At 43.4% G+C, this 25,745-nt stretch overlaps 1 protein-coding gene across 2 annotated transcripts in view; it reads right to left on the reverse strand.

Moving 5' to 3' along the window:
* The window catches only part of LOC135511965 (brain-specific angiogenesis inhibitor 1-associated protein 2-like protein 1), a 63,197-nt gene that overhangs the window by 14,853 nt on the left and 22,599 nt on the right, over positions 1 to 25,745 (reverse strand). For both annotated transcript variants that reach the window (XM_064933505.1, XM_064933506.1), the window contains exons 5-8: positions 25,375 to 25,446; positions 24,197 to 24,331; positions 7,500 to 7,652; positions 1,921 to 2,076 (exon numbers count right to left, since the gene is read on the reverse strand). In XM_064933505.1, the coding sequence (XP_064789577.1) occupies positions 1,921 to 2,076; positions 7,500 to 7,652; positions 24,197 to 24,331; positions 25,375 to 25,446 (516 nt within the window). The remainder of the gene's footprint in view (positions 1 to 1,920; positions 2,077 to 7,499; positions 7,653 to 24,196; positions 24,332 to 25,374; positions 25,447 to 25,745) is intronic.

Genomic DNA, 25,745 nt, shown 5'->3' on the forward strand with positions numbered 1-25,745 from the left:
AAATCAGTGGAATACCTGGTGGAAGCAGAGTATGATAGCTAAGGAGATGGAGAAAATTTGGGCATTTGATTGCAAATAACTGGAGGGAGTCGAAAAGAGGACACACAGAAGGTTGTATAAAACTCCTGTCTACCGATTACATCTTCAAACTATGGGCAACCATGGCATCCGTGACAGAGAGGGAGAAGCATTTATCCAAATACTGTATAAGAGAGTCTAGCGAGCTACATTTTCAGAAATTATACGTTTTTGTCAGGAAGTCGTTTTCATTGCAAGTTAAAGCATACTGTTAGTTGGCTCGCTGGTAATAGTCATAGTGTTTGTATCTCAGAGCCATTTGCATTGCTAGTTATAGCCTATTGTTACCTAGCTAGCAAACGTTGAACCTAGTTGGTTAGCTTTAGCTACCTGCAGGGTAGTAACGTTATGAGTTTAGATTATGGTTCATAGTTTAGCTAGCTACATGTTTAAACAAAAGACTTTACTATGCAAGTAACCATTTCACTGTGTCGATTTATACCTTCTCTATACTGTGCAATGTGACAAATAAACGTTCATTCAATTTGATATAGTGTGTATTTACCCGACGGTAATGTAAAGAGCAACATGACCAGCAAAAGTCAAATTAGAATATAACGTTAGGCCAACGAGACAGCGTTCAAGTTCGAAAATTCTCTGGTAGAATGCCCTGCTTTTATTTTGTCACACTCACAACTGTAAGCTATTTTCTGCAATTAGCTTACCATTAACTTGTTCTTGTTGTGAGTTTATTTTCCTGTAATAATTAATACAAATTAGCTAAAGTTGAGACGTTGTCAGACATATGGTAACTTAACGTTAGCTAGCCAGCTGACAAGCTAGAAACAAACCAAAACATTGTTTAGAAAGTTGATTTTAGTTGCCTGGTATGCTAGATTGACATATACTAAATAAATGTTTAAAAACGGGTGGGTTTATTGGTGTTAAAATACACCAGTTATGCTAATTTGGACCAACAGGCTGCTGATATCGTGCAGCCTTTAGTTTTTGTGTTTCTACCTTTTCAAAATGAGAACAACAAGTTTGATGTCGGACAACAATAGAATGTTCATTATGTCACTGCAACAACTGTCTACAGACATGTCAATAGACGTAGTATAAACCAGTCTTTAGTCTTGAAATCGTTGGTTGTTTAGTACACTACTGTTCTCACTCTGTTTAGCACATGGCCTCACATGTGAACCATTAAAGAGGTAGGTGGGGCTAAGGCTTAAGAGGGTGTGAATGATGCTGAATGGATGTAGACAAAGAAGAGCTCTTCTGGGTTATATCCTGCCTGTTTGGCCCTGTCCGGGGGTATCATCGGATGGGGCCACAGTGTCTCCTGACCCCTCCTGTCTCAGCCTCCAGTATTTATGCTGCTGTAGTTTATGTGTCGGGGGATAGGGTCAGTCTGGTATATCTGGAGTACTTCTCCTGTCTTATCCGGTGTCCTGTGTGAATTTAAGTATGCTCTCTCTAATTCTCTCCCTCTTTCTCTCTCTCGGAGGACCTGAGCCCTAGGACCATGCCTCAGGATTATGATGACTCCTTGCTGTCTTTAGTCCACCTGGCCGGTCTGCTGCTCCAGTTTCAACTGTTCTGCCTACGGCTATGGAACCCTGACCTGTTCACTGGACATGCTACCTGTCCCAGACCTGCTGTTTTCAACTCTCTAGAGACAGCAGGAGTGGTAGAGATACTCTCAATGATTGGCTATGAAAAGCCAATTGACATTTACTTTTGAGGTGCTGACTTGTTGCACCCTCGACAACTACTGTGATTATTATTATTTGACCATTCAGGTAATTTATCAACATTTGAACATCTTGGCCATGTTCTGTTATAATCTCCACCCGGCACAATAACTGCCATATTGTCACTGTCTGACATCCCACTCACCCTGTTGTAGCGTTCGACGAGAGGCGAGGCTTCTGGGGTCCCAGACATGGGGGTGCGGAGCCCCTCTAGCATGGTCAATACTGTATCGGGGACCTTGGTGGCATCTTTGCATTTATCCTGCCAGCTGGGCAGCTTCACTGCCAGCAGCTCTTTGGCCTACAGGGCAGATAGATACAAACAGGTTATAAAGGAATAATAAAGCTTTATAAAGCATTCATAACTAGCAGTGTTGGGGGATGGAGTAGAGGCACATCTGACCTTTTCAAACAGGGTAACATTACTACAGTTACTTTGTCAAACAATGTGTGCATTACTTTCAGAATCATATCTCTACTGGGTATGTGTTTCCATGATCTGATATCCACTTGTTTCCTCATTTAGTAGTTGAGCAAGCGGAGAAAGGCTGTTTGGGGAAATGTCATGACACCTGCTGTCCATAGAAAGGTATAGAGGGTGCACCTCTGATTTCGCTACACTCGCAATAACATCTGCTAACCATGTGTATGTGACCAATAAAATTTGATTTGATTCTATGGATCTATTCTATGGATCTGTGTACAGTCGTGGCCAAAAGATTTGAGAATGACACAAATATTGATTTCCGCAACGTTTGCTGCTTTAGATATTTTTGTCAGATATTACTACGGAATACTGAAGTATAATTAAAAGCATTTCATAAGTGTCAAAGGCTTTAATTGACAATTACATGAAGTTGATGCAAAGAGTCAATATTTGCAGTGTTGACCCTTCTTTTTCAAGACCTCTGCAATCCTCCCTGGCATGCTGTCAATTAACTTCCGAGCCACATCCTGACTGACGGCAGCCCATTCTTGTATAATCAATGCTTGGAGTTTGTCAGAATTTGTAGGTTTTTGTTTGTCCACCCGCCTCTTGAGGATTGACCACAAGTTCTCAATGGGATTAAGGTCTGGGGAGTTTCCTGGCCATGGACACAAAATATTGATGTTGTGTTCCCCGAGCCACTTTTGCCTTATGGCAAGGTGCTCCATCATGCTGGAAAATGCCTTGTTCGTCACCAAACTGTTCCTAGGTGGCTGGGAGAAGTTGCTCTCGGAGGATGTGTTAGTACCTTTCTTTATTCATGGCTGTAATCTTAGGCAAAATTGTGAGTGAGCCCACTCCCTTGGCTGAGAAGCAACCCCACACATGAATGGTCACAGGACGCTTTACTGTTGGCATGACACAGGACTGATGGTAGAGCTCACCTTGTCTTCTCCAGACCAGCTTTTTTCCGGATGCCTCAAACAATCGGAAAGGGGTGTCACACACTGACCTTAGATATCTCTGTTTTTCTATATATTTTGCTTAGGTCAGGGTGTGACGAGGGTGGGTACTCAAGTTTTTGTATGTCTAGGGTTTTTGTATGTCTATGTTGGCATGATATGGTTCCCAATCAAGAGACAGCTGTTTATCATTGTCTCTGATTGGGGATCATATTTAGCTAGCCATTTTCCTCATTTGTGTTGTGGGATCTTGTCTATGTATAGTTGCCTTAGTGCACATCAGTAGCGTCACGTTTCGTTTGGCTGTTTGTTGTTTTGTTCAGTGAGTTTCGATTTATTAAAATTATGAGGAACTCTACTTACACTGCGCCTTGGTCTGATCCTTACGACGAACGTGACAAGGGGATTCATCAGAGAAAATGACTTTAGCCCAGTCTTCAGCAGTCCAATCCCTGTACCTTTTGCAGCATATCAGTCTGTCCCTGATGTTTTTCCTGGAGAGAAGTGGCTTCTTTGCTGCCCTTCTTGACACCAGGCCATCCTCCAAAAGTATTTGCCTCACTGTGCATGCAGATGCACTCACACCTGCCTGCTACCATTCCTGAGCAAGCTCTGTGTTGATGGTGCCCCGATCCTGCAGCTGAATCAACTTTAGGAGACGGTCCTGGTGCTTGCTGGACTTTCTTGGGCGCCCTGAAGCCTTCTTCACAACAATTAAACCGCTAACATTGAAGTTCTTGATGATTCGATAAATGGTTGATGTAGGTGCAATCTTACTGGCAGCAATATCTTTGTCTGTGAAGCCCTTTTTCTGTTAAGCAATGATGATGGCACGTGTTCCCTTGCAGTTAACTATGATTGACTGTCACGGCCGTCGAAAGAACTGCACCAAGGTGCAGCGTGGTAGGCGTACATATTTCTTTATTAGAATGAAAAGACGCCGAACAAAACAATCAACACTACAAAACAAACCGTGAAGCTAGAGACTATGTGCCATAAACAAAGTCAACCATCCACAAAGACAGGTGGGAAAAGGGCTGCCTAAGTATGGTTCCCAATCAGAGACAACAATAGACAGCTATCCCTGATTGAGAACCATACCCGGCCAAAACAAAGAAATACAAAACATAGAAAATTAACATAGAATGCCCACCCAAATCACACATAGAGACATAAAAAGCTCTCTAAGGTCAGGGTGTGACAGTACCCACCCACCCCCCCCACAAAAGGTGCGGACTCCGGCTGCAAAACCTGAACCTATTGGGGAGGGTCTGGGTGGGCATCTCTACTCGGTGGAGGCTCTGGTGCGGGACGTAGACCCTGCTCCACCACTGGATCACCCCGCTTTGGTGACGCCTCTGGTGTGGGGACCCTCGCCGCCAACCCCGGACAGGGAAACCTTGCTGCGGGCCCCGGACTAAGGACTCTCTCTGCGGGCCCTGGCCTGGGCACCTTCACTGCGGGCCCTGAACTGGGAACCCTCATTGCGGGCCCCGGACTAGGCACCCTCATAGCGGAGGCTCAATCGGGAAGTTGCTGGAGGCTCCGGACTGGGGACCGTCGCTGGAGGCTCCGGACTGGGGACCGTCGCTGGAGGCCTGGTCCATGGAGGAGGCACAGGATTAACCTGGCTGGGGAGACCTATTCGAGGCCTGGTCCTTGGAGGAGGCACAGGTCGAACCGGTCTGTGGGTGAGCACTGTAGATCTGGTGCTTGACACTTGCACCTCTCCTCTTGGCTGAATGCCCTTTTTAGCCCGGCACGGGCGGAGCGTAGACATAGGACACACTGAGCAGTCACAGCGCACCGGAGACACAGTGCACAGAGCAGGCGCAGGATACCCTGGGCCGAAGCGGCGCACCGGAGGCCAAGCGCGCTGGAGCTGAAACAATCTGCCCTGGCTGGATGCCCACTCTAGCGTGGCACTTGCGGAGAGCTGGCATATAGCGCACTGGGCCATGAGAGCGCACTGGATACACCGTGCGCTTTACCGCATAACATGGTGCCTGACCAGTACCACGCTCCTTACGGTAAGCATGGGCTCAGGTCCATAGCCTGACTCCACCAATCTCCCCGTGTGCCCCCGCCACATTTTTTTGGGGCTGCCTCTCGTGCCTGCCTCGATGACTTGCCTCCACATATCGACTTCGCTCCTCCTTCGCTGCCTTTATTTCCTCCTTTGGATGGCGATAGTCCCCAGCCTTTGCCCAGGGTCCATCACCGTCCAGGATGTCCTCCCAAGTCCACGAGTCCAGAAAACGCTGCTCCTCCTTACCACGCTGCTTGGTCCATTGGTGGTGGGTAGTTCTGTCACGGCCGTTGAAAGAACTGGACCAAGTTGCAGTGTGGTGAGCGTACATATTCCTTTATTTATATGACGCCGAAAAAAAACAATAAACACTACAAAACAAACCGTGAAGCCAAAGGCTATGTGCCATAAACAAAGTCAACCATCCAGAAAGACAGGTGGGAAAAAGGCCTGCTAAGTATGGTTCCCAATCAGAGACAACGATAGACAGCTGTCCCTGATTGAGAACCATACCCGGCCAAAACAAAGAAATACAAAACATAGAAAAATGAACATAGAATGCCCACCTAAATCACACCCTGACCAAACCAAAAGAGACATAAAAAGCTCTCTAAGGTCTGGGCGTGACATTGACAGAGGAAGAACAATGATTCCAAGCAGCACCCTCCTTTTGAAGCTTCCAGTCTGTTATTCAAACTCAATCAGCATGACAGAGTGATCTCCATCCTTGTCCTCGTCAACACTCACGCCTGTGTTAACGAGAGAATCATTGACATGATGTCAGCTGGTCCTTTTGTGGCAGGGCTGAAATGCAGTGGAAATGTTTTTTTGGGGATTCAGTTCATTTGCATGGCAAAAAGGGACTTTGCAATTAATTGCAATTCATCTAATCACTCTTCATAACATTGTGGAGTATATGCAAATTGACAGCATACAAACTGAGGCAGCAGACTTTGTGAAAATTAATATTTTTGTCATTCTCAAAACTTTTGGCCACAACTGTACTTGTGGTTTATAACCAGAACTGGCGGCTTGAAAGAAAGATTTTGAATGAAAAGATAGGAAAGCTGTACCGATGTAAGCCTACTCTATATATAACTAATCAAGCAGCCCATATATAGTGCAGCACTTGAAGTCTAGCACAGGAAAGCAGTGCCACAGATTTAAGGAGAAACTAGTGATCAAACCTGAGTTAGTAAATAGCCTAAATTTGGTAAAGCACATGCTGCTTGCTTTGCTCACACAACATTCAAACAAACAGCGAGATTTAGAGATGTTTTTCATGAAAGAACGCGTTATGTTCCACACAAAGTAATATTGTAAAGTAACGTTACTTGTGTTAAATATAACAAGTGGTATGTAATGTATTACTTTCCCAAGTAACTAATTCCAACACTGGTAACTATTGAGTTATATGGCCAGGTTAGGAGGAGCAGGGGTTGCAGTGCTGAACAACACATAGAATCTCAGCCATATCAACCCCAAGGTGGGCATGACCCCTCCTGTCTCAGCCTCCAGTATTTATGCTGCAGTAGTTTATGTGTCGGGGGGCCAGGGTCAGTTTGTTATATCTGGAGTACTTCTCCTGTCCTATTCGGTGTCCTGTGTGAATCTAAGTGTGCGTTCTCTAATTATCTCCTTCTCTCTTTCTTTCTCTCTCTCGGAGGACCTGAGCCCAAGGACCATGCCCCAGGACTACCTGACATGATGACTCCTTGCTGTCCCCAGTCCACCTGGCCGTGCTGCTGCTACAGTTTCAACTGTTCTGCCTTATTATTATTCGACCATGCTGGTCATTTAGGAACATTTGAACATCTTGGCCATGTTCTGTTATAATCTCCACCCCACCCGGCACAGCCAGAAGAGGACTGGCCACCCCACATAGCCTGGTTCCTCTCTAGGTTTCTTCCTAGGTTTTGGCCTTTCTCGGGAGTTTTTCCTAGCCACCGTGCTTATACACTTGCATTGCTTGCTGTTTGGGGTTTTAGGTTAGGTTTCTGTACAGCACTTCGAGATATCAGCTGATGTACGAAGGGCTATATAAATAAATTTGATTTGATTTGATGCCTCAAGAGAGGGCACAAATCTGGGACAAACAATAGTGTCCGTTCTGGTGGATTTAAATTCTGTTGTTGATGATGTGAATTCTCCCCACTGTGTATAATGATGCCATATCACTGAGTCTACCTTTACTTTAAGATAAGGTTAACTAAAGGACTAAAGGTTAACTAAAGGACTCAAGAACTAAAGGACTAAAGGTTAAATAAAGGTTAACTAAAGGACCCTCCCGTGCAGTACTGCAATACCTTCTCGTGGAAGGTGTTGACATGGTAAGAGAACGTGCAGTGTTTGTCGACCAGGAAGCAGAATCGTCTCTTCTCCTCCAGGAGGGCCTCTCTGCAGCCGTCAGCGATGAACTTCTGCATGTCACTCTGCCGAGACGAGATGGTCTCTATATACTGAGGGGAAGAGGAGGGGAGGGTGGAGGGAGGAAGGGAGACAGGTCAGTAAAGGGGGGCACGGGGGCCAAAAAGGGTTAGATACTTTGGGGTGGGGGAGGGGACATGTTATTAAGGGTTATGGGTTACTGTGGGGTGGGGACAATATGTATGAGATTGTCTCCAGATACACTCTATGGAAAAAAAAACATGTGACTTTCACATGTGCACATGTGATCTCATGCAGGACATCTAAGGACGTCTCAAGGTTTTGCTCGCCTGAGGAAGAGCATCTAAGGATGGAGGTCTTCGTAGCTGTCTATTTACCACCAAAAACCGATGCTGGAACTAAGACTGCACTCATTGAGCTGTATACGGCCATAAGCAAACAGGAAAAATGCTCATCCAGAGGGGGCACTCCTAGTCCACTCCTGGTGGACATTAATGCAGGGAAACTTAAATCAATTTTACCCAATTTCTACCAGCATGTAAAATGTGCGACCAGAGAGAAACCTCTAGACCAGCTTTACTTCGCATACAAAGCTCTACCTCGCCCTCCATTTTGCAAATCTGACCATAATTCTATCTTCCTGATTTCTGCTTACAAGCAAAAACTAAAGCAACAAGCACTAGTTATTCGGTCAATAAAAAATTGGTCAGATGAAGCAGATGCTAAGCTACAGGAATGTTTTGCTAGCACAGACTGGAATATGTTCCGCGATTCTTCCGATGGCATTGAAGAGTACACCACATCAGTCATTGGCTTCATCAATAAGTGCATCGATGACGTCGTCCCCACTGTGACCGCATGTGCTGTACATACCCCAACCAGAAGCCATGGATTATAGGCAACATCCAAACTGAGCTATATTAATTTAGAATATTTTACTTTGAAAGGCGTAATTGACATTAATTACATTTAAACAGTCATGGTCCCCTGTAGGTTTTGTCTAGTTGTGGTAAAAATACCATACATTTACAACCAGTTACTGTATTTTTACAGATAAATAAGGGTGATAACAGACATTATCCTGCTGTATGCTGATTACTTGAGACTCAACCTCACTTGCGATTTGAACTAACAACTTCTTGAAGTTCATGTGGACATAATAAAGTTGGGCAGGAATACATTTCTGCACTTTGCCTAAAGTTGCAGTAAAAATCAAGTAAATATAAAATATTGTACTGTGACCACAGTTGGGACTCATAACCGTTATGTCGCTAGCAACCTGAAATGTCCTGCTACAGTGCAGCAATAGCACCAGATCTGTGAGCATGAAAGATACATGGTCACAGACCTATTGGCACGAATGCATTTCTACACTTTGTTATAAGCTGCCCAGAATCAAGTAAAAAATGGTCAAATTATCACCACCAATGTAAAACTAGGACTGCTCAAGGACACAAATCTTTTAGGATTTGAACTTACAACCTCTTGGTGGGAAGTGCATCCAAGTGTCTGCAGTCCCACCATGTTCAAACTAAATGCTTGGAACATCTTGAAAAAATAAGTGTATGTTTATGTTTCACTAGGGGTATACAAAGTCAAAAGTATTCTTCACAGGTAGGCTACACATATGAACTCACATGGTACAGTTTGGTACCTTGTAAGTATAAAGGGCAATTTTTCTACCCAATATTTTGAATATAAGGTACAATCAGCCTGTTGATAGGTGGGGGTAACATACTGGTAGGCTCATTAGCATATCTGGGGGCATGGTCAAATAGATGTGTATTTGTGCCAACCCTCAGTGGAAGTGATGGAGCAGTTTGTGTTTGATGGTTATGCCAATGCAAGTAGAGCACCTCCTTTGACACTGTGTGTTCTGCAAAATTTTAAAGAGAATGTGTCAGTAATGAGCTGCACTGGGAAGAGCTTACTGTGTGTTTTACAGTAACTTAATGTCAACTTGTAGCCAAAAGTTGCTGTGATTTTGTAATTGCTTAACTGGAAACTACTTGTCATTCAGTAATTGTACAAGTTACACAAACCTACTAGCAAAATGTTGCATGTAACCTACAGGACACTTGCTGCCACTAGAAATCTTGCCAGTAACCTAATGTGCCTTCACTGACTCTTCTGTTGACAACATGCACATCAATAGCTGATTGGCAGCATACTGTAAAAGTGTCAGCCTATTAGAAGATTGCAGGTGTGACTAATGAGGCATGGCTTTCAGCTAGCTCTTTTTGGTCTCCCATAAATGGGAATGTCATCAAAGTTAATCTGCTCTGCTCATAAATGTAAGATTGTACACAACCACACAATAATGATGGCGCTGGAGAGGATGGCTGCCGTTTTATTGGCTCTTAACCAACTGTGTTATTTTGTTTGTTTTTTCGCATTGTTTGTAACTTATTTTGTACATAATGTTGCTGCTACTGTCTCTTATGACTGAAAAGAGCATCTGGATATCAGAACAGCAATTACTCACCTCGAATTGGACAAATAATTTTTCTTTAATGAGTCGGACGGGAAGGATATACTCCAAACACCTGAACAGGCCCGCATCCCCGTCATTCGCAGCAGAAAGAAACTGAGATTTCGCAGAAGGAGATCGAGGAGCCTTGCGAGGATCAGGCAACGAGTGGCTAATCTGCCTTTGCCATCCGTACCTGTTAGCCAATGTTCAATCGCTGGAAAATAAATGGGATGCACTAAGAGCATTGATGCTCCTACCTATGGGACATTAAAACTGTAATATCTTATGTTTCACAGAGTCATGGCTGAAAAACAACATTAATAACATACAGTTGGCAGGTTATACACCATCTATCAGCAGGAAAGAACAGCAGCCTCTGGTAAGACATGGGGTGGCGGCCTATGTATATTTGTAAACAACAACTGGTGCACAATATCTAAGGAAGTCTCGAGGTTTTGCTCGCCTGAGGTAGAGTATCTCTTGATAAGCTGTAGACCACACCATCTACCTAGTGAGTTTTCATCTGTATTTTTTGTAGCTGTCTACATACCATCACAGACCGATGCTGGCACTAAGACAGCACTCAATGAGCTGCATACCGCAATAAGCAAACAGGAAAACACTCATCCAGAGGCGGTGCTCCTAGCAGACGGGGACTTTAATGCAGGCAAACTTAAATAAATTTGACCTAATTTCTATCAGCATGTTAAATGTGAAACCAGAGGGGAAAAAAACTCCAGACCACCTTTTCTCCACACACAGAGATGCGAACAAACTCTCTCGCCCTCCATTTGGCAAATCTAACCATAGTTCTATCCTACCTGATACATGCTTATCAGCAAAAATTAAAGCAGGAAGCACCAGTGACTCGGTCAATAAAACAGTGGTCAGATTAAGCAGATGCTAAGCTACAGGACTGCTTTGCGATCACAGACTGTAACATGTTCCGGGATTCTTCCGATGGCATTGAGGAGTACACCTACCTCTGCAATTGGATCCTGGACTGCCTTACTGGCCACCACCAGGTGGTAAGGGTAGGTAGCAACACATCCGCCATGCTGATCCTCAACACGGGGGCCCCTCTGGGGTGCGTGATCAGTCTGCTCCTGTACTCCCTGTTCACTCATGACTGCACAGCCAAGCATGACCCCAACATCATCATTAAGTTTGCTCATGACACAACAGTGGTAGGCCTGATCACCGACAATGATGAGACATCCTATAGGGAGAAGGTCAGAGACCTGACCGTGTGGTGCAAGGACAACAACCTCTCCCTCAAGGTGATCAAGACAAAGGAGTTGATTGTGGACTATAGGGAAAGGAGGACCGAGCACGCCCCCATTCTCATCGACAGGGCTGTAGTGGAGCAGGTTGACAGCTTCAAGTTCCTTGGCGTCCACATCACCAACAAACTAACCTGGTCCAAGCACACCAAGACAGTCGTGAAGAGGGCACGACAAAACCTATTGCCCCTCAGGAGACTGAAAAGATTTGGCATTTGTTCTCAGATCCTCAAAAGGTTCTACAGCTGCACCATTGAGGCCATCCTGACTGGTTGCATCACTAACTGGTATGGCAACAGCTGGGCCTCCGACCACAAGGCATTACAGAGGGTAGTGTGTATGGCTGAGTACATCACCAGGACCAAGCTTCCTGCCATCCTGTACCTCTATACCAGGCGGCATCACATGAAGGCCCTAAAAATTGTCAAAGACTCCAGCTACCCTAGTCATAGACTGTTCTCTCTGCTACCGCAAGGCAAGCGGGCCCGGAGCGCCAAGTCTAGGTCCAAGAGGCTTCTAAATAGCTTCTACCCCCCAAGCCATTAACATCTAATCAAATCATGTCATTCACTAGGTCCCCCCGTGTGGTTCGGGGATTTTTGCATTTGTTTTGTCTTGTTTTCCCACACACCTGTTGCATTCCCTCATTACGTGACATGTATATAACCCTCTGTTCCCCCCATGTCTGTGTGTGGAATTGTTTGTTGTAAAGGGTATGTTCATTATTAGACTGGTTTGCGACGGGTTATTTCAACCCATATTTTGTTGTTCTGGGTGCTGTTGGTTTTGCCTCATTAAGGGTGGTGATGCTAGTCGGGCGGGCAGGTGGGGGCAGCGAACGGTTGTAAAGCATGCATTTGGTTTTACTAGCGTTTAAGAGCAGTTGGAGGCCACGGAAGGAATGTTGTATGGCATTAAATCTCGTTTGGAGGTTAGATAGCACAGTGTCCAAGGAAGGGCCAGAAGTATACAGAATGGTGTCGTCTGCGTAGAGGTGGATCAGGGTATCGCCCGCAGCAAGAGCAACATCATTAATATATACTGAGAAAAGAGTCGGACCGAGAATTGAACCCTGTGGTACTCCCATAGAGCCTGCCAGAGAACCGGACAACATCCCCTCCAATTTGACACACTGAACTCTATCTGCAAAGTAGTTGGTGAACCAGGCAAGGCAGTCATTAGAAATACCGAGGGTACTGAGTCTGCCGATAAGAATATGGTGCTTGACAGAGTCGAAAGCGTTGGCCAGGTCGATGAAGATGGCTGCAGAGTACTGTCTTTTATCAATGGCGGTTATGATATTGTTTAGTACCTTGAGCGTGGCTGACGTGCACCCCTGACCGGCTCGGAAACTGGATTGCACAGCGGAGAAGGTACGGTGGGATTCGAGATGGTCAGTGATTTGTTTATTAACTTGGCTTTCGAAGACCTTAGATAGGCAGGGCAGGATGGATATAGGTCTGTAACAGTTTGGGTCAAGGGTGTCTCCCCCTTTGAAGGGGGAGAGAGGGGGGGGGGGGTTAGAGCCACAGAATGCAAATTTCTGCTTGAAAAAGCTAGCCTTTGCTTTCCTGACAACCTGCGTGCATTGGCCCCTGACTTCCCTGAACAGTTGCATATCGCGGGGACTATTCAATGCTATTGCAGTCCGCCACAGGATGTTTTTGTGCTGGTCGAGGGCAGGCAGGTCTGGAGTGAACCAAGGGCTATATCTGTTATTAGTTCTGCATTTTTTGAACGGGGCATGCTTATCTAAGATGGTGAGGAAGTTACTTTTAAAGAATGACCAGGCATCCACAACTTACGTGATGAGGTCAATATCCTTCCAGGATACCCGGGCCAGGTCAATTAGAAAGGCCTGCTCGCAGAAGTGTTTTAGGGAGCGTTTGACAGTGATGATGGGTGGTCGTTTGACCGCAGACCCGTAGCGGATGCAGGCAATGAGGCAGTGATCACTGAGATCCTGATTGAAGACAGCGGAGGTGTATTTGGAGGGCAAGTTGGTCAGGATAATGTCTATGAGGGTGCCCATGTTTACAGATTTAGGGTTGTACCTGGTGGGTCCCTTGATGATTTGTGTGACATTGAGGGCATCTAGCTTAGATTGTAGGACTGCCGGGGTGTTAAGCATATCCCAGTTTAGGTCACCTAACAGAACAAACTCTGAAGCTAGATGGGGGGCGATCAATTCACAAATGGTGTCCAGGGCACAGCTGGGAGCTGAGAGGGGTCGGTAGCAGACGGCAACAGTGATGTCACTGCGACAACTGTCAATAGACCAACACTACCGTTCACTAGTTTTAGAACACCTACTCATTCAATGGCTTTTCTTTATTTTTGCTATTTTCTACATGGTAGAATAATAGTGAAGACATCAAAACTATGAAATTACAGATATGGAATCATGTAGTAACCAAAAAAAAGTGTTAAACCAAATCAAAATATATTTTAAATTTGAGATTGTTCAAATAGCCACCTTGATGACAGCTTTGCACACTCTTGGTAGTGTCTCAACCAGCTTCACCTGGAATGCTTTTCTCAACAGTCTTGAAGGACTTCGCACATATGCTGAGCACTTGTTGGCGGCTTTTCCTTCACTCTGCGGTCCGACTCATCCCAAGCCATCTAAATTTGGTTGAGGTCGGGGGATTGTGGGGGTCATCTGATGCAGCACTCCATTACCCTCCTTCTGGGTAAAATAGCCCTTACACCGCCTGGAGGTGTGTTGGGTCATTGTCCTGTTGAAAAACAAATGATAGTTCCACTAAGCCCAAACCAGATGGGATGGTGTAGCGCTGCATAATGCTGTGTTAGCCATGCTGTGTTAGCCATGCTGGTTCAATGTGCCTTGAATTCTAAATAAATCACAGACAGGGTCACCAACAAAGCACCCCAGACCATTGGTGTGGCAGGGTAGCCTAGTGGTTAGACTAGTTTTGGACTAGTAACCGGAAGGTTGCAAGTTTAAATCCCCGAGCTGACAAGGTACAAATCTGTTGTTCTGCCCCTGAACAGGCAGTTAACCCATTGTTCCTAGGCTGTCATTGAAAATAAGAATTTGTTCTTAACTGTTAAATAAAGGTAAAAAAACAACAACAAAGAAGACCTCCTCCTCCATGCTTTACTGTGGGAAATACACATGTGGAGATCATCCATTCATACACACCGCGTCTCACAAAGACACGGCGGTTGGAACCGAAAATCTCAAAATTCCACCTGTCTTATGTCCATTGCTTGTGTTTCTTGGCCCAAGCAAGTCTCTTCTTCTAATTGGTGTACTTTAATAGTGGTTTCTTTGCAGCAATTCGACCACACATTCTCCTGTGAACAGTTGATGTTGAGATGTGTCTATTACTTTAATTATGTGAAGCATTTATTTGGCCTGCAATTTCTGAGGCTGGTAACTCTAAAGAACCTCTGCAGCAGTGGTAACTCTGGGTCTTGCATTCCTGTGGTGGACCTCATGAGAGCCGGTTTCATCATAGCGCTTGGTTGTTGTGACAGGACTTGAGGAAACATTCGAAGTTCTTGAAATTTTCCAGATTGACTGACCTTCATGTCTTAAAGTAATGATGAACTGTCATTTCTCTTTGCTTATTTGAGCTGTTCTTGCCATAATATGGACTTGGTCTTTTACCATATCTTCTGTTTACACCCCTACCTTGTCACAACACAACTGATAGGCTCAAACACATTAAAAAGTAAATAAATTCCATGAACAAACTTTAAACCTCTCTGAACCACCCATCCCGGGATAATTGTCATCAGCAACGCTGAATAGCATAGCGCCACAGTCAAATAATTTTACTAGAAAATATTCATATTCATGAAATCACAAGTGCAATATTGAAAAACACAGCTTAGCCTTTTGTTAATCCACCTGTCGTCTCGTCTCATTTTGAAATTATGCTTTACAGCGAAATCAATACAAGCGTTTGTGTAAGTTTATCGATCGCTCGACAAAACAATAAGTACACTTGGCATCAGGTAACTTGGTCACGAAAATCAGAAAAGACATCAAATGAATCGTTTACCTTTGATGATCTTCAGATGTTTTCACTCACGAGACTCCCAGTTTGACAACAAATGTTCCTTTTGTTCCATAAAGATAGTTTGGTGCGTTATGCCCAGGAATCCACCGGTGAGAGCGGTCACGACAACGCAGACAAAAATTCCAAATTATATCCATAATATTCACAGAAACAAGTCAAATGTTTTTTATAATCAATCCCCAGGGTGTTTTTCAAACATCTATTCGATAATATATCAACCGGGACAGTTGGCTTTTCACTAGGACCGGGAGTAACAATGGCCGCCTTTCTCTTTTGCACACAACTCACTCTGAGAGCCCCCACCTATCCACTTATGCAATGTGTCTAAAAGGCTGTTGACACCTTAGGGAAGCCACAGAAAAAGGAATCTGGTTAATATCCCTTTAAATGAGCAATAGGGATGCATAAGAACGGAGAGGTTTCAAAAACAGGGGCACATCCTGATTGGATTTTCCTCAGGTTTTAGCCTGCAATATCAGTTCTGTTTAAAACCTGGTAAGGCTCGGGACAATAGTGCCCCCTTTGGATGAATTGCGTGCCCATAGTAAACTGGAAAACAAATCTGTCCAAAATTGCTAATATATGCATATAATAATTATTATTGAATAGAAAACACTCTAAAGCTTCTAAAACCGTTTGAATTATGTCTGTATGTATAGCAGAACTCACAGGGCAGCCAATCTCCCAAACTATTTTTCTCATCAGGAAGATTGGGCCAAATTTGACGTCATCGCCCCCACCCTTCCCAACCAGCTATGGATCTGGGATCAGTTTCTATGTCTTCCGCGAGATGTCTTCTATCAGTAGAGCGTTTAATTGTGCAAATCCCGCGAGCTTTGACCCTTTGGCAGGCAAAATACTGGGTGTCGCGAGAAAATACATTTCAGCTGGAATTTGTCGCATTTGCTAACACAAAGACACACGACTTGAAACCAAACGCTGTTTTGGGTAAGTATGACTCCTTCCACTACATTCTGATCGAAGACCATCAAAGGTAAGGGAATATTTATGTTGTAATTTTGTGTTTCTGTTGACTCCAACATAGCGGAGAAATATTGCTTATGTCTGAGCGCCGTCTCAGATTATTGAATAGTTAACGATTTCTGTAACGTTAAAAAGAAATGTGACAAAGCGATTGCATTAAGAAGCAGTGTATCTTTCTAACTATATGTAGAACATGTATATTTAGTCAAAGTTTATGATGTGTAATGCTGTTATCTGGCGTTATCTGGCGGAGTTATCTATAATTTCTCCGGACATTTTTTAGCATTTTCTGAACATGGCGTCAATGTAAACAGAGATTTATGGATATAAATTGCATATTATTGAAAAAAACAAATGTACTGTGTAACATGTCCTATTACTGTCATCTGATGAAGATTTTCAAAAGGTTAGTGAATTATTTTTCTTTTAATCCTGCGTTTGTGATTGCATCTTTTGTTCGACAAAATGGCTACATATCGTCTGTGTCTTTGTGGTGGTTTGACATACATATGTGCTATGTTTTCGCCGTAAAACATTTTAGAAATCTGACTCGCTGGGTAGATGAACAAGGTGTTTATCTTTAATTTGAGCTATTGGACTTGTTAATGTGTGGAGGTTAAATATTTCTAAGAATATTTTTGCATTCTGTGCGCCACTTTTTGAGTTGAGGGGGTGGGGTGCCCTTGGGGAACGTGTAGCGTGAACAAGTTAAACAAGCCTATAGTCTTGAAATCCTTGGTTGTTTAGTACATGGCCTCACAAGTGAATCCTTAAAGAAATGGGTGGGGCTAAAGCGTAAGAGGGTGAGAACAATGCTGAATGGGTGTAGACAAAGAAGATCTCTCAACAGGTGTCCCAAAATCAAGGGCCAAGTTTATCAACTTTCATGGCAGAATTACTTTCCCATTGTCCCTCAACTGTAATATATGATATTCAATTTTCTAGCTTGGAGTCTTTAATTTTACAAAAAAAAACACAATTTCATGTTTTGCTACGAATCGAGCTCTTATGTGACATTTCACATGTGAAAACATGTTTTTGGAACCATTCCTATGTGAAATAATCATGTGAAAACATGTGTTTTTGGAACACTTCACATGACATTTCAGATGTAAAACATGGTTTTGGAACACACAAAGGTGCAATTCTATGTGTTATAACTGTTTGCTAAACTATGACCCAACCTGGGATTTGAGGTCACAACCTCTGGAGGTGCTGATCTTTATGCTACACCAGCAGTCTAACATCCCCCTAAACATTCCTTACCTATAATTAATCTCTGCATTTAGCAACAGAATGCCATCTGACTGCTATCAGTTAATCCGACTATTCTCTCAACATGGATTTAATTGACTTATCTCAGCAATTTTATTATTATTCTGGTTTAATGATACTCCTGAATCACTATGATAAATATAATAGTTTTTCTTGAGAGTATTTTCAACAACGCTGAGATCTACTTTGAAGTTTAACGTGTAGGAATACAGGTAAAATGCATTACTGACACAGACATTGTGGCATAGCAGGATGGTTGGAATGCTGTGGACCAAGAGGTTGTGTGTTCAAATCCCAGGTAAGAACATGTTGAATAATAAATACTGTATCAATAAACATAGACAACAAAGTGTGTCAAATATTTACAGTTGAAGTCAGAAGTTTCCATACACCTTAGCCAAATACATTTAAACTCAGTTTTTCACAATTCCTGACATTTAATCCTAGTAAAAAGTCCCTGTTTTATGTCAGTTAGGATCACCACTTTATTTTGAGAATGTGAAATGTCAAAATAATAGTAGAGATAATGATTTTCAGCTTTTATTTCTTTTATCACATTCCCAGTGGGTCAGAAGTTTACATATACTCAATTAGTATTTGGTAGCATTGCCTTTCAATTGTTGAACTTGGGTCAAATGTTTTGGGTACCTTCCACAAGCTTCTCACAGTTGGACATTTCTCCAAAAAGTACGATCTTTGGCGTTGATTTGCACTTTTCGCACCAGAGTACGTTCATCTCTAGGAGCCAGAACGCGTCTCTTTCCTGAGTGGTATGACGGCTGAGTGGTCCGATGGTGTTTATACTTGCGTACTATTGTTTGCACAGATGAACATGGTACCTTCAGGAGCATGGAAATTGCTCCCAAGGATGAACCAGACTTGTGGAGGTCTACTATTTTTTTCTGAGGTCTTGGCTGATTTCTTTTGATTTTCCCATGATGTCAAGCAAAGAGGCACTGAGTTAGAAGGTAGGCCTTGAAATACATCCATAGATACACCTCCTATTAACTCAATGATGTCAATTAGCCAATCAGAAGCTTCTAAAGCCATAGCATCATTTTCTGGAATTTTCCAAGCTGTTTAAAGGCACATTCAACTTAGTGTATGTAAACTTCTGACCCACTGGAATTGTGATACAGTGAAATAATCTGTCTGTAAACAATTGCTGGAACAATTATGAGTGTCATGCACAAAGTAGATGTCCTAACCGACTTACCAAAACTATAGTTTGTTAACAAGAAATTTGTGGAGTGGTTGAAAAACAAGTTTTAATGACTCTAACCTAAGTGTATGTAAACGTCCGACTTCAACTGTATGTAAAAAGTACTGTATGTGTATCATAACAACACATTTTTGTTTGCAGGGCATCACCTGTGAAATCTCATATAAAAATTCGAATCCAGATGTGAAAGGTTATGTGAAAATCCATATGTGAAATATCACATGTAAAGTGTTCGAAAACACATGGTTTTACATGATTTCACAAGTGCAAAACATGGAAATGTCACCTGTGAAATCATGTGATTTTCCATGTGAAATCGTGTTTTTTCCTTAAGGGTACTGATGAGAGGATATAGGGGATGAGACTGACTGTTAAACCATTCAGTAAGGTTGTAATTGCATGCTTAGAAAAAAGCGATTTGCTTAATTTAACTGTTCAGGTCACGTTCGGGCTTATATTGAATAATGTTGAATAATGAGATTTATTTCTATTTTTGAATATATCCATACATTTTTTATTTATTTGACCCCCTTTTTCTCCCCAATTTTGTGATATCCAATTGTGATCTTGTCACATCACTGCCACTCCCCAACGGGCTCGGTAGAGGGGAAGGTCAAGTCATGCCGCGCTTCTTAACACCCGCTCGCTTAACCCGGAAGCCAGCTGCACCAATGTGTCGGAGGAAACACTGTTCAACTGACAACTAAAGTCAGCTTGCAGGCGCCTGGCCTGCCACAAGGAGTCGCTTGAGCACGATGAGCCAAGTAAAGCCCCCCAGGCAAACCCTCCCTTAACCCGGAACAACACTGGACTAATTGTGCGCCGCCCTATGGGACTCATGGTCGGTTGTGACACAGTCTGGGTTAAAACCCCAGGCTGTAGTGACACCGCAACACTGCAATGCAGTGCCTTAGACCTCTGTGCCACTTGGGAGGCGAATAATGAGTCTCTGCTCTGTCTGTCTCCATCTCACCCCCTGTTATTACTCCATCATCCCTATCCTGTAGAAACTCAATAACTCTGCTGAAAGAACCCATGTCTAAATCCCAAATAGCACCCCTTTCCCCAATGTAGTGTATGGTCAAAAGTAGTACACTATATAGGGAATAGGGTGCCATTTGGGATGCAGACCCACACCTTCCCAGTGATTGACTCAGTATTGAAACACCCTCACAAAGCAGACCACCGAACTGACATTACACACAGACAGCTCAGGTCCTCTTTGAAACAACATTCAATCTCTGTTTCACCCTCCTCCCCTATCTCTCCTCTCCTTTTTTCCAGTTGTCTTGACGACAGTGACAGACTATTCGTCTCTAGGGTTCTTGTTTTGTGGTTTTGTCACAGACCCTCCTTTAATGTCTAGCCCAGTTCTCTCTAATTATCTCTCTCTCACTGTTTCTCTCTCTTACCCCAATGATGGGGCAACACCACCTAAAATATGGAGCTTAATTTATACTGCAAACAATCACTCAAACTGGAAGACTGGAAGACTGGGAAAGAGAGAGGGGGGAAAAGAGAGAGTGACAGACATATGGAGAGATAATTAATTGAGCTCAGATGGTGCAGCAAATCAAATCAAAGCAGGCTTTATTCATTTCAGAAATGGAATGCAACAACGCAATGTGCTTCAAAGGAAAATAACTAATGAAATCAATGAAAATAAAAGCGTAACTATTTACTACACAAACATAAGCGGATAAAAAAAAAGATAACAAAAACTGAAAGCCTAAAAATTACCCTAAGGAAAAGCAAAGCTAAAAAGGTGTGTTTTAAGATCACAGTTTTGGCCCCCTCAGGTTCTCTGGCAGGCTATTCCAGAGGCTGGGGGCATCATAACTAAAGGCTGCCTCTCCATGTCTCTTGGTCCTTGTCTTTGGGAAAGTTAAAAGGCCAGTTCCAGAGGACCTGAGGGACATACTGGGTACATAACTTAAAAGCATGTCTGACATGTATTGGGGTGCACAATCATGGATTGATTTAAAAAACAATAGAAAAATCTTAAAATGAATTCTAAAACTCACAGGCAGCCAGTGCAGAGACCTTAAAACCGGTGTAAGGTGTGCTCTCCTGTAGACGTTTGAAAAAGACAGATTTGGGGAAATTCCATTACCGATCTATGCTACTTCATCTATAATCTATCTATTAAAAGGCATTCATGCATTACTTTGGAGAGCGCAGGTTGTTTTTATTTTTCATCCATTTATATCTTCTGACAACTGACCCAAAGTAGATCACAGCAGATCAAAACTAAATACAGTCTGATACATGACTACTAAGTGTGTATGGGTTGGCCCTTATCTAATCAACAGGTGTATTACTCATAAGACAATGACAAACCATTAACACTTCAAAAGAGGAGGGAGTTTGTGTCCCCATATCAAGCCACAATACATCACTGTCTATTAGTTTCACCAAGAACAGACTAGATTACAGCCCTCTTTTTAAAGGGTGCCATTCATAGGCAAAGATAATATACATACCGAAACAAAGATGGTTAATAACAAGATTACAACCAAAAAGCAATTAAGAAGAGATGAAACTGAAGAGAGAGCAAGAGAGAGAGAGACAATATTCTCCTCTTCCAAACCCCCAGTTAGCTAGTGCTTCTAGGATAGAGAGAGACATGATTCTCCTCTTCCAAACCCCCAGTTAGCTAGTGCTTCTGGGATAGAGAGACATGATTCTCCTCTTCCAAACCCCCAGTTAGCTAGTGCTTCTGGGATAGAGTGAGACATGATTCTCCTCTTCCAAACCCCCAGTTAGCTAGTGCTTCTAGGATAGAGAGAGACATGATTCTCCTCTTCCAAACCCCCAGTTAGCTAGTGCTTCTGGGATAGAGAGAGACATGATTCTCCTCTTCCAAACCCCCAGTCAGCTAGTGCTTCTGGGATAGAGAGAGACATTATTCTCCTCTTCCAAACCCCCAGTTAGCTAGTGCTTCTGGGATAGAGAGACATGATTCTCCTCTTCCAAACCCCCAGTTAGCTAGTGCTTCTGGGATAGAGAGACATGATTCTCCTCTTCCAAACCCCCAGTTAGCTAGTGCTTCTAGGATTTCAGTCAGAATAATAATAGAATGTGTGTTGCATGTTAAATAGAAACCCAGCTCACACACTGACACTCATCAACGTCAGACCGATGAAACCAGTCAATAAAGCAGGATTGAAAGAGGAGTTATTGAGCAGAGCCAGAGTGGGTTTCACAGTGGGTTTCATCAACAGACAGCATCTCCCAGGGCCCATCTCTCACCTTGTCCTATTGATTTAATAAAGAAGTCTATGGTTCGGAAGACTATTACTCTGTATCCTCTGATTACTGTTAGTGGCTAAATATGCTACCAGACACCACTCCAAGTCTACTCTATTTAAGGCAACATTTGTTAATGTATAAACTTCACCCGTTCCCAGTCCCACTACACCGTGTGAAGCCTGTCAGTGAGTGTATACTACCAACCAACTCCAGGCCAACTACCAGCTCCTAGGTGCACACGTCATACTCCAGAGTTGGCTGTACCCATAGCCAGTCAACACTTGAGAGCACAATACTCACAAAAGAGTGTACAGTGCTCCCACTCCCCACATTCACTAAAACACACTGTCCATTCTAATGTGATGAGAGGCATTTGATCCTCGATGAGCCTTCAGTGTTGCTTTATGCGTGAAGGGGCACGACAGTGACGGCACTCCACTTGACATGAACACAAAGACTCTGCCCGCAGCTATAGGTGTGGTGGTACTTGAATGTGTAGTGTTCATTTCCCTTCCATCTGTGCACTTTTATGTACAGTTTTTCCTCCTTGCGGTGTGTGGCAAGATCAAGGAGCCAGCTGGGCCTATGACTTTCCCTGGGTTTACTGTCAATACGAACTTCATAAACTTCTTTCTTTGATATCCTCTTTGGCAGGATTCTCCAATAGACGCGGACCAAATTCGGGCAATTTTATTTGGCCACCCAATTTTTTAAAACAATTTTGGGACATAAAAGACTGTAAAAATCACCAGGAATTTAGGAATATATATTCCCACTCGTAAATAAAGAGTTGTGATTGTATCCCAATATAATCAAGGTTTGAAATGATTCTGCTTTTGTGAAAATACTATACAGTATCTGTTTATAACTATGTTCTGGGCCCCCGACCATCCACTCAAGAAGAACAATCGGTCCGCGGCTGAATGTAATTGTGAACTCCTGTTCTGTGGATTACTGCTCCATGTGTGTAAATCATTACTTTACAAGGAAGTCCATAGAAGGGTTCGGCATTGTTTGTGAAAACAAAGCATGACAACCATGGCAACCAAGAGCAAAAATGGTCTGTCTGGTTTTTATAGAGACGCATAGAGAAAAAGGTGGTTTTGGATGAGAGTAAAGTCACGTGACCATCTGTTAAAGTGCTCTCTAAAGCAGTCTGAGAAACTCAAGGAACCCATGCACATGCTCACACCATCAGAAAAATTAACTGGACACAGAGTCACTTTTCAGCTGATCGTGTTGTTCCAAAAGAAAAAAAAGACACCCCGTTTCAAAATGGAGAAAATTTTAAAAGTGGGACAAGGGCCTTTTCTGACGAGCATACCCAAGGTGCATTGAGTGTACAGTCTGATCACTGATACCTCGGTGAAATTAGATTACATCTGGTTCTAGTCTCACCTCGTTCTCCTTGGTTAATTAAGATCTGGTTCTAGTCTCACCTCGCTCTCCTTGGTTAATTAAGATCTGGTTCTAGTCTCACCTCATTCTCCTTGATGAATTAAGATCAGGTTCTAGTCTCATCTCGTTCTCCTTGATTCATTAAGATCTGGTTCTAGTCTCACCTCATCCTCCTTGATTCATTAAGATCTGGTTCTAGTCTCACCTCGTTCTCCTTGATTCATTAAGATCTGGTTCTAGTCTCACCTCATCCTCCTTGATTTATTAAGATCTGGTTCTAGTCTCATCTCGTTCTCCTTGATTAATTAAGATCTGGTTCTAGTCTCACCTCATCCTCCTTGATTCATTAAGATCTGGTTCTAGTCTCACCTCGTTCTCCTTGATTCATTAAGATCGGGTTCTAGTCTCACCTTGTTCTCCTTGATGAATTAAGATCTGGTTCTAGTCTCACCTCATTCTCATTGATGACTTAAGATCTGGTTCTAGTCTCACCTCGTTCTCCTTGATGAATTAAGATCTGGTTCTAGTCTAACATTGTTCTCCTTGATGCATTAAGACCTGGTTCTAGTCTCACCCCATTCTCCTTGATTAAGATCAGGTTCTAGTCTCACCTAGTTGTCCTTAATTAATTAGATCTGGTTCTCCTTGATTATTTGAAATCAGGTTCTAGTCTCACCTCGTTCTCCTTCTTCTCGTACTTGGTGGCTTGTTTTCCCTGGCTCTTTCTCCGCAGCTTCTTCAGGTCCGTCTGAGAGCGCTCCAGAGAGTCCTGCTTCATTTTGTGCTCTGACTGGTACCGCTTGAATGTTGCCTGGATGAGAGATACAGAGGATAAGATGGAGCGATGGAGAAGACTTTTACTGAATGCAAGGAGGGGATATTGAGGAGGGGATATTGAGAAAGGGATAGAGGATATTGAGGAGGGGATAGGGGATATTGAGGAGGGGATAGGGGATATTGAGGAGGGGATAGAGGATAATGAGCATGTGATACGGGTGAGGGGATAGGGGATATTGAGGAAGGGATAGAGGATATTGATGAGGGGATAGAGGATATTGATGAGGGGATAGAGGATATTGAGGAGGGATATTGAGGAGGGGATAGAGGATATTGGTGATATTGAGGAGGGGACAGGGAATATTGAGGAGGGGATAGGGGATATTGAGGAGGGGATAGAGGATATTGAGGAGAGGATAGAGGATATTGGTGATATTGAGTAGGGGATAGAGGATATTGGTGATATTGAGTAGGGGATATTGGTGAGGGGATAGAGGATATTGAAGGGACAGGGTATATTGAGGAGGGGATATGAGACTATTGAAGGGACAATAGTCAATTGGTAGTTAAAGTCTTGTCCCATTGCTGCAACTTCCGTACATCCTCCCGAAACACAACCCCGCCAAGCCGCACTGCTTCTTGACACAATGCACGCTTAACCAGGAAGCCAACTGCACCAATGTGTTGGAGGAAACACTGTACACCTGGAAACCGTGTCAGCGTGCATGCGCCCGGCCCGCCACAGGAGTTGCTAGAGCGCGATGGGACAAGGACATCGGTCGGCCAAACCCTCCCCTAACCCGGAGGACGCTGGGCCAATTGTGCATCGCCTCATAGGTCTCCCTGCGACACAGCCCGGTATTGAACCAGGATCTATAGTAACGCAGTTAGCACTGCGATGCAGTGCCTTAGACCACTGCGCCACTCAGGAGGCCCTGGAGACCATGTTTTAAGTGTGTACTCACATACCTGTACACGTAGACATACAGACACCTACACAAACACATGCATGCACTCACACACTCCTTGCTATTACATTGTCACTTGCCAAGGTCCTACAATGGTCAAGGTACTTACAGTCATATATTTGACATCCATCTCTGTTTTCCTCTCCAGCTCAGAAATGATTTCTTTGTGGAACTGCTTGAACTGAAAAGAAAAGAAAGAATGTAGTTCAAGTTGATATATAAACGTATGACAATAATAATCATGGAAAGATGGTGACATCAGGATAACAGTTGTGAGCCTGAGCCAGAGGAATGTAGCTGTGATAATGTCTTTCTCAGTAAGGGGAATTCCAACAACAGGTCTGTCTTTTGTTTTTTAAACATTGACTACTTTCTCCTTTCCCTCTTACAGAAACACTACATGACCAAATGTATGTGGACACCTGCTTGTCTGACACCTCATTCCAAAATCATGGGCATTAATATGGAGTTGGTCCCCCT

This window comes from Oncorhynchus masou, chromosome 24 (assembly GCF_036934945.1).
Source record: "Oncorhynchus masou masou isolate Uvic2021 chromosome 24, UVic_Omas_1.1, whole genome shotgun sequence".
Classification (NCBI taxonomy): Eukaryota; Metazoa; Chordata; class Actinopteri; order Salmoniformes; family Salmonidae; genus Oncorhynchus; species Oncorhynchus masou.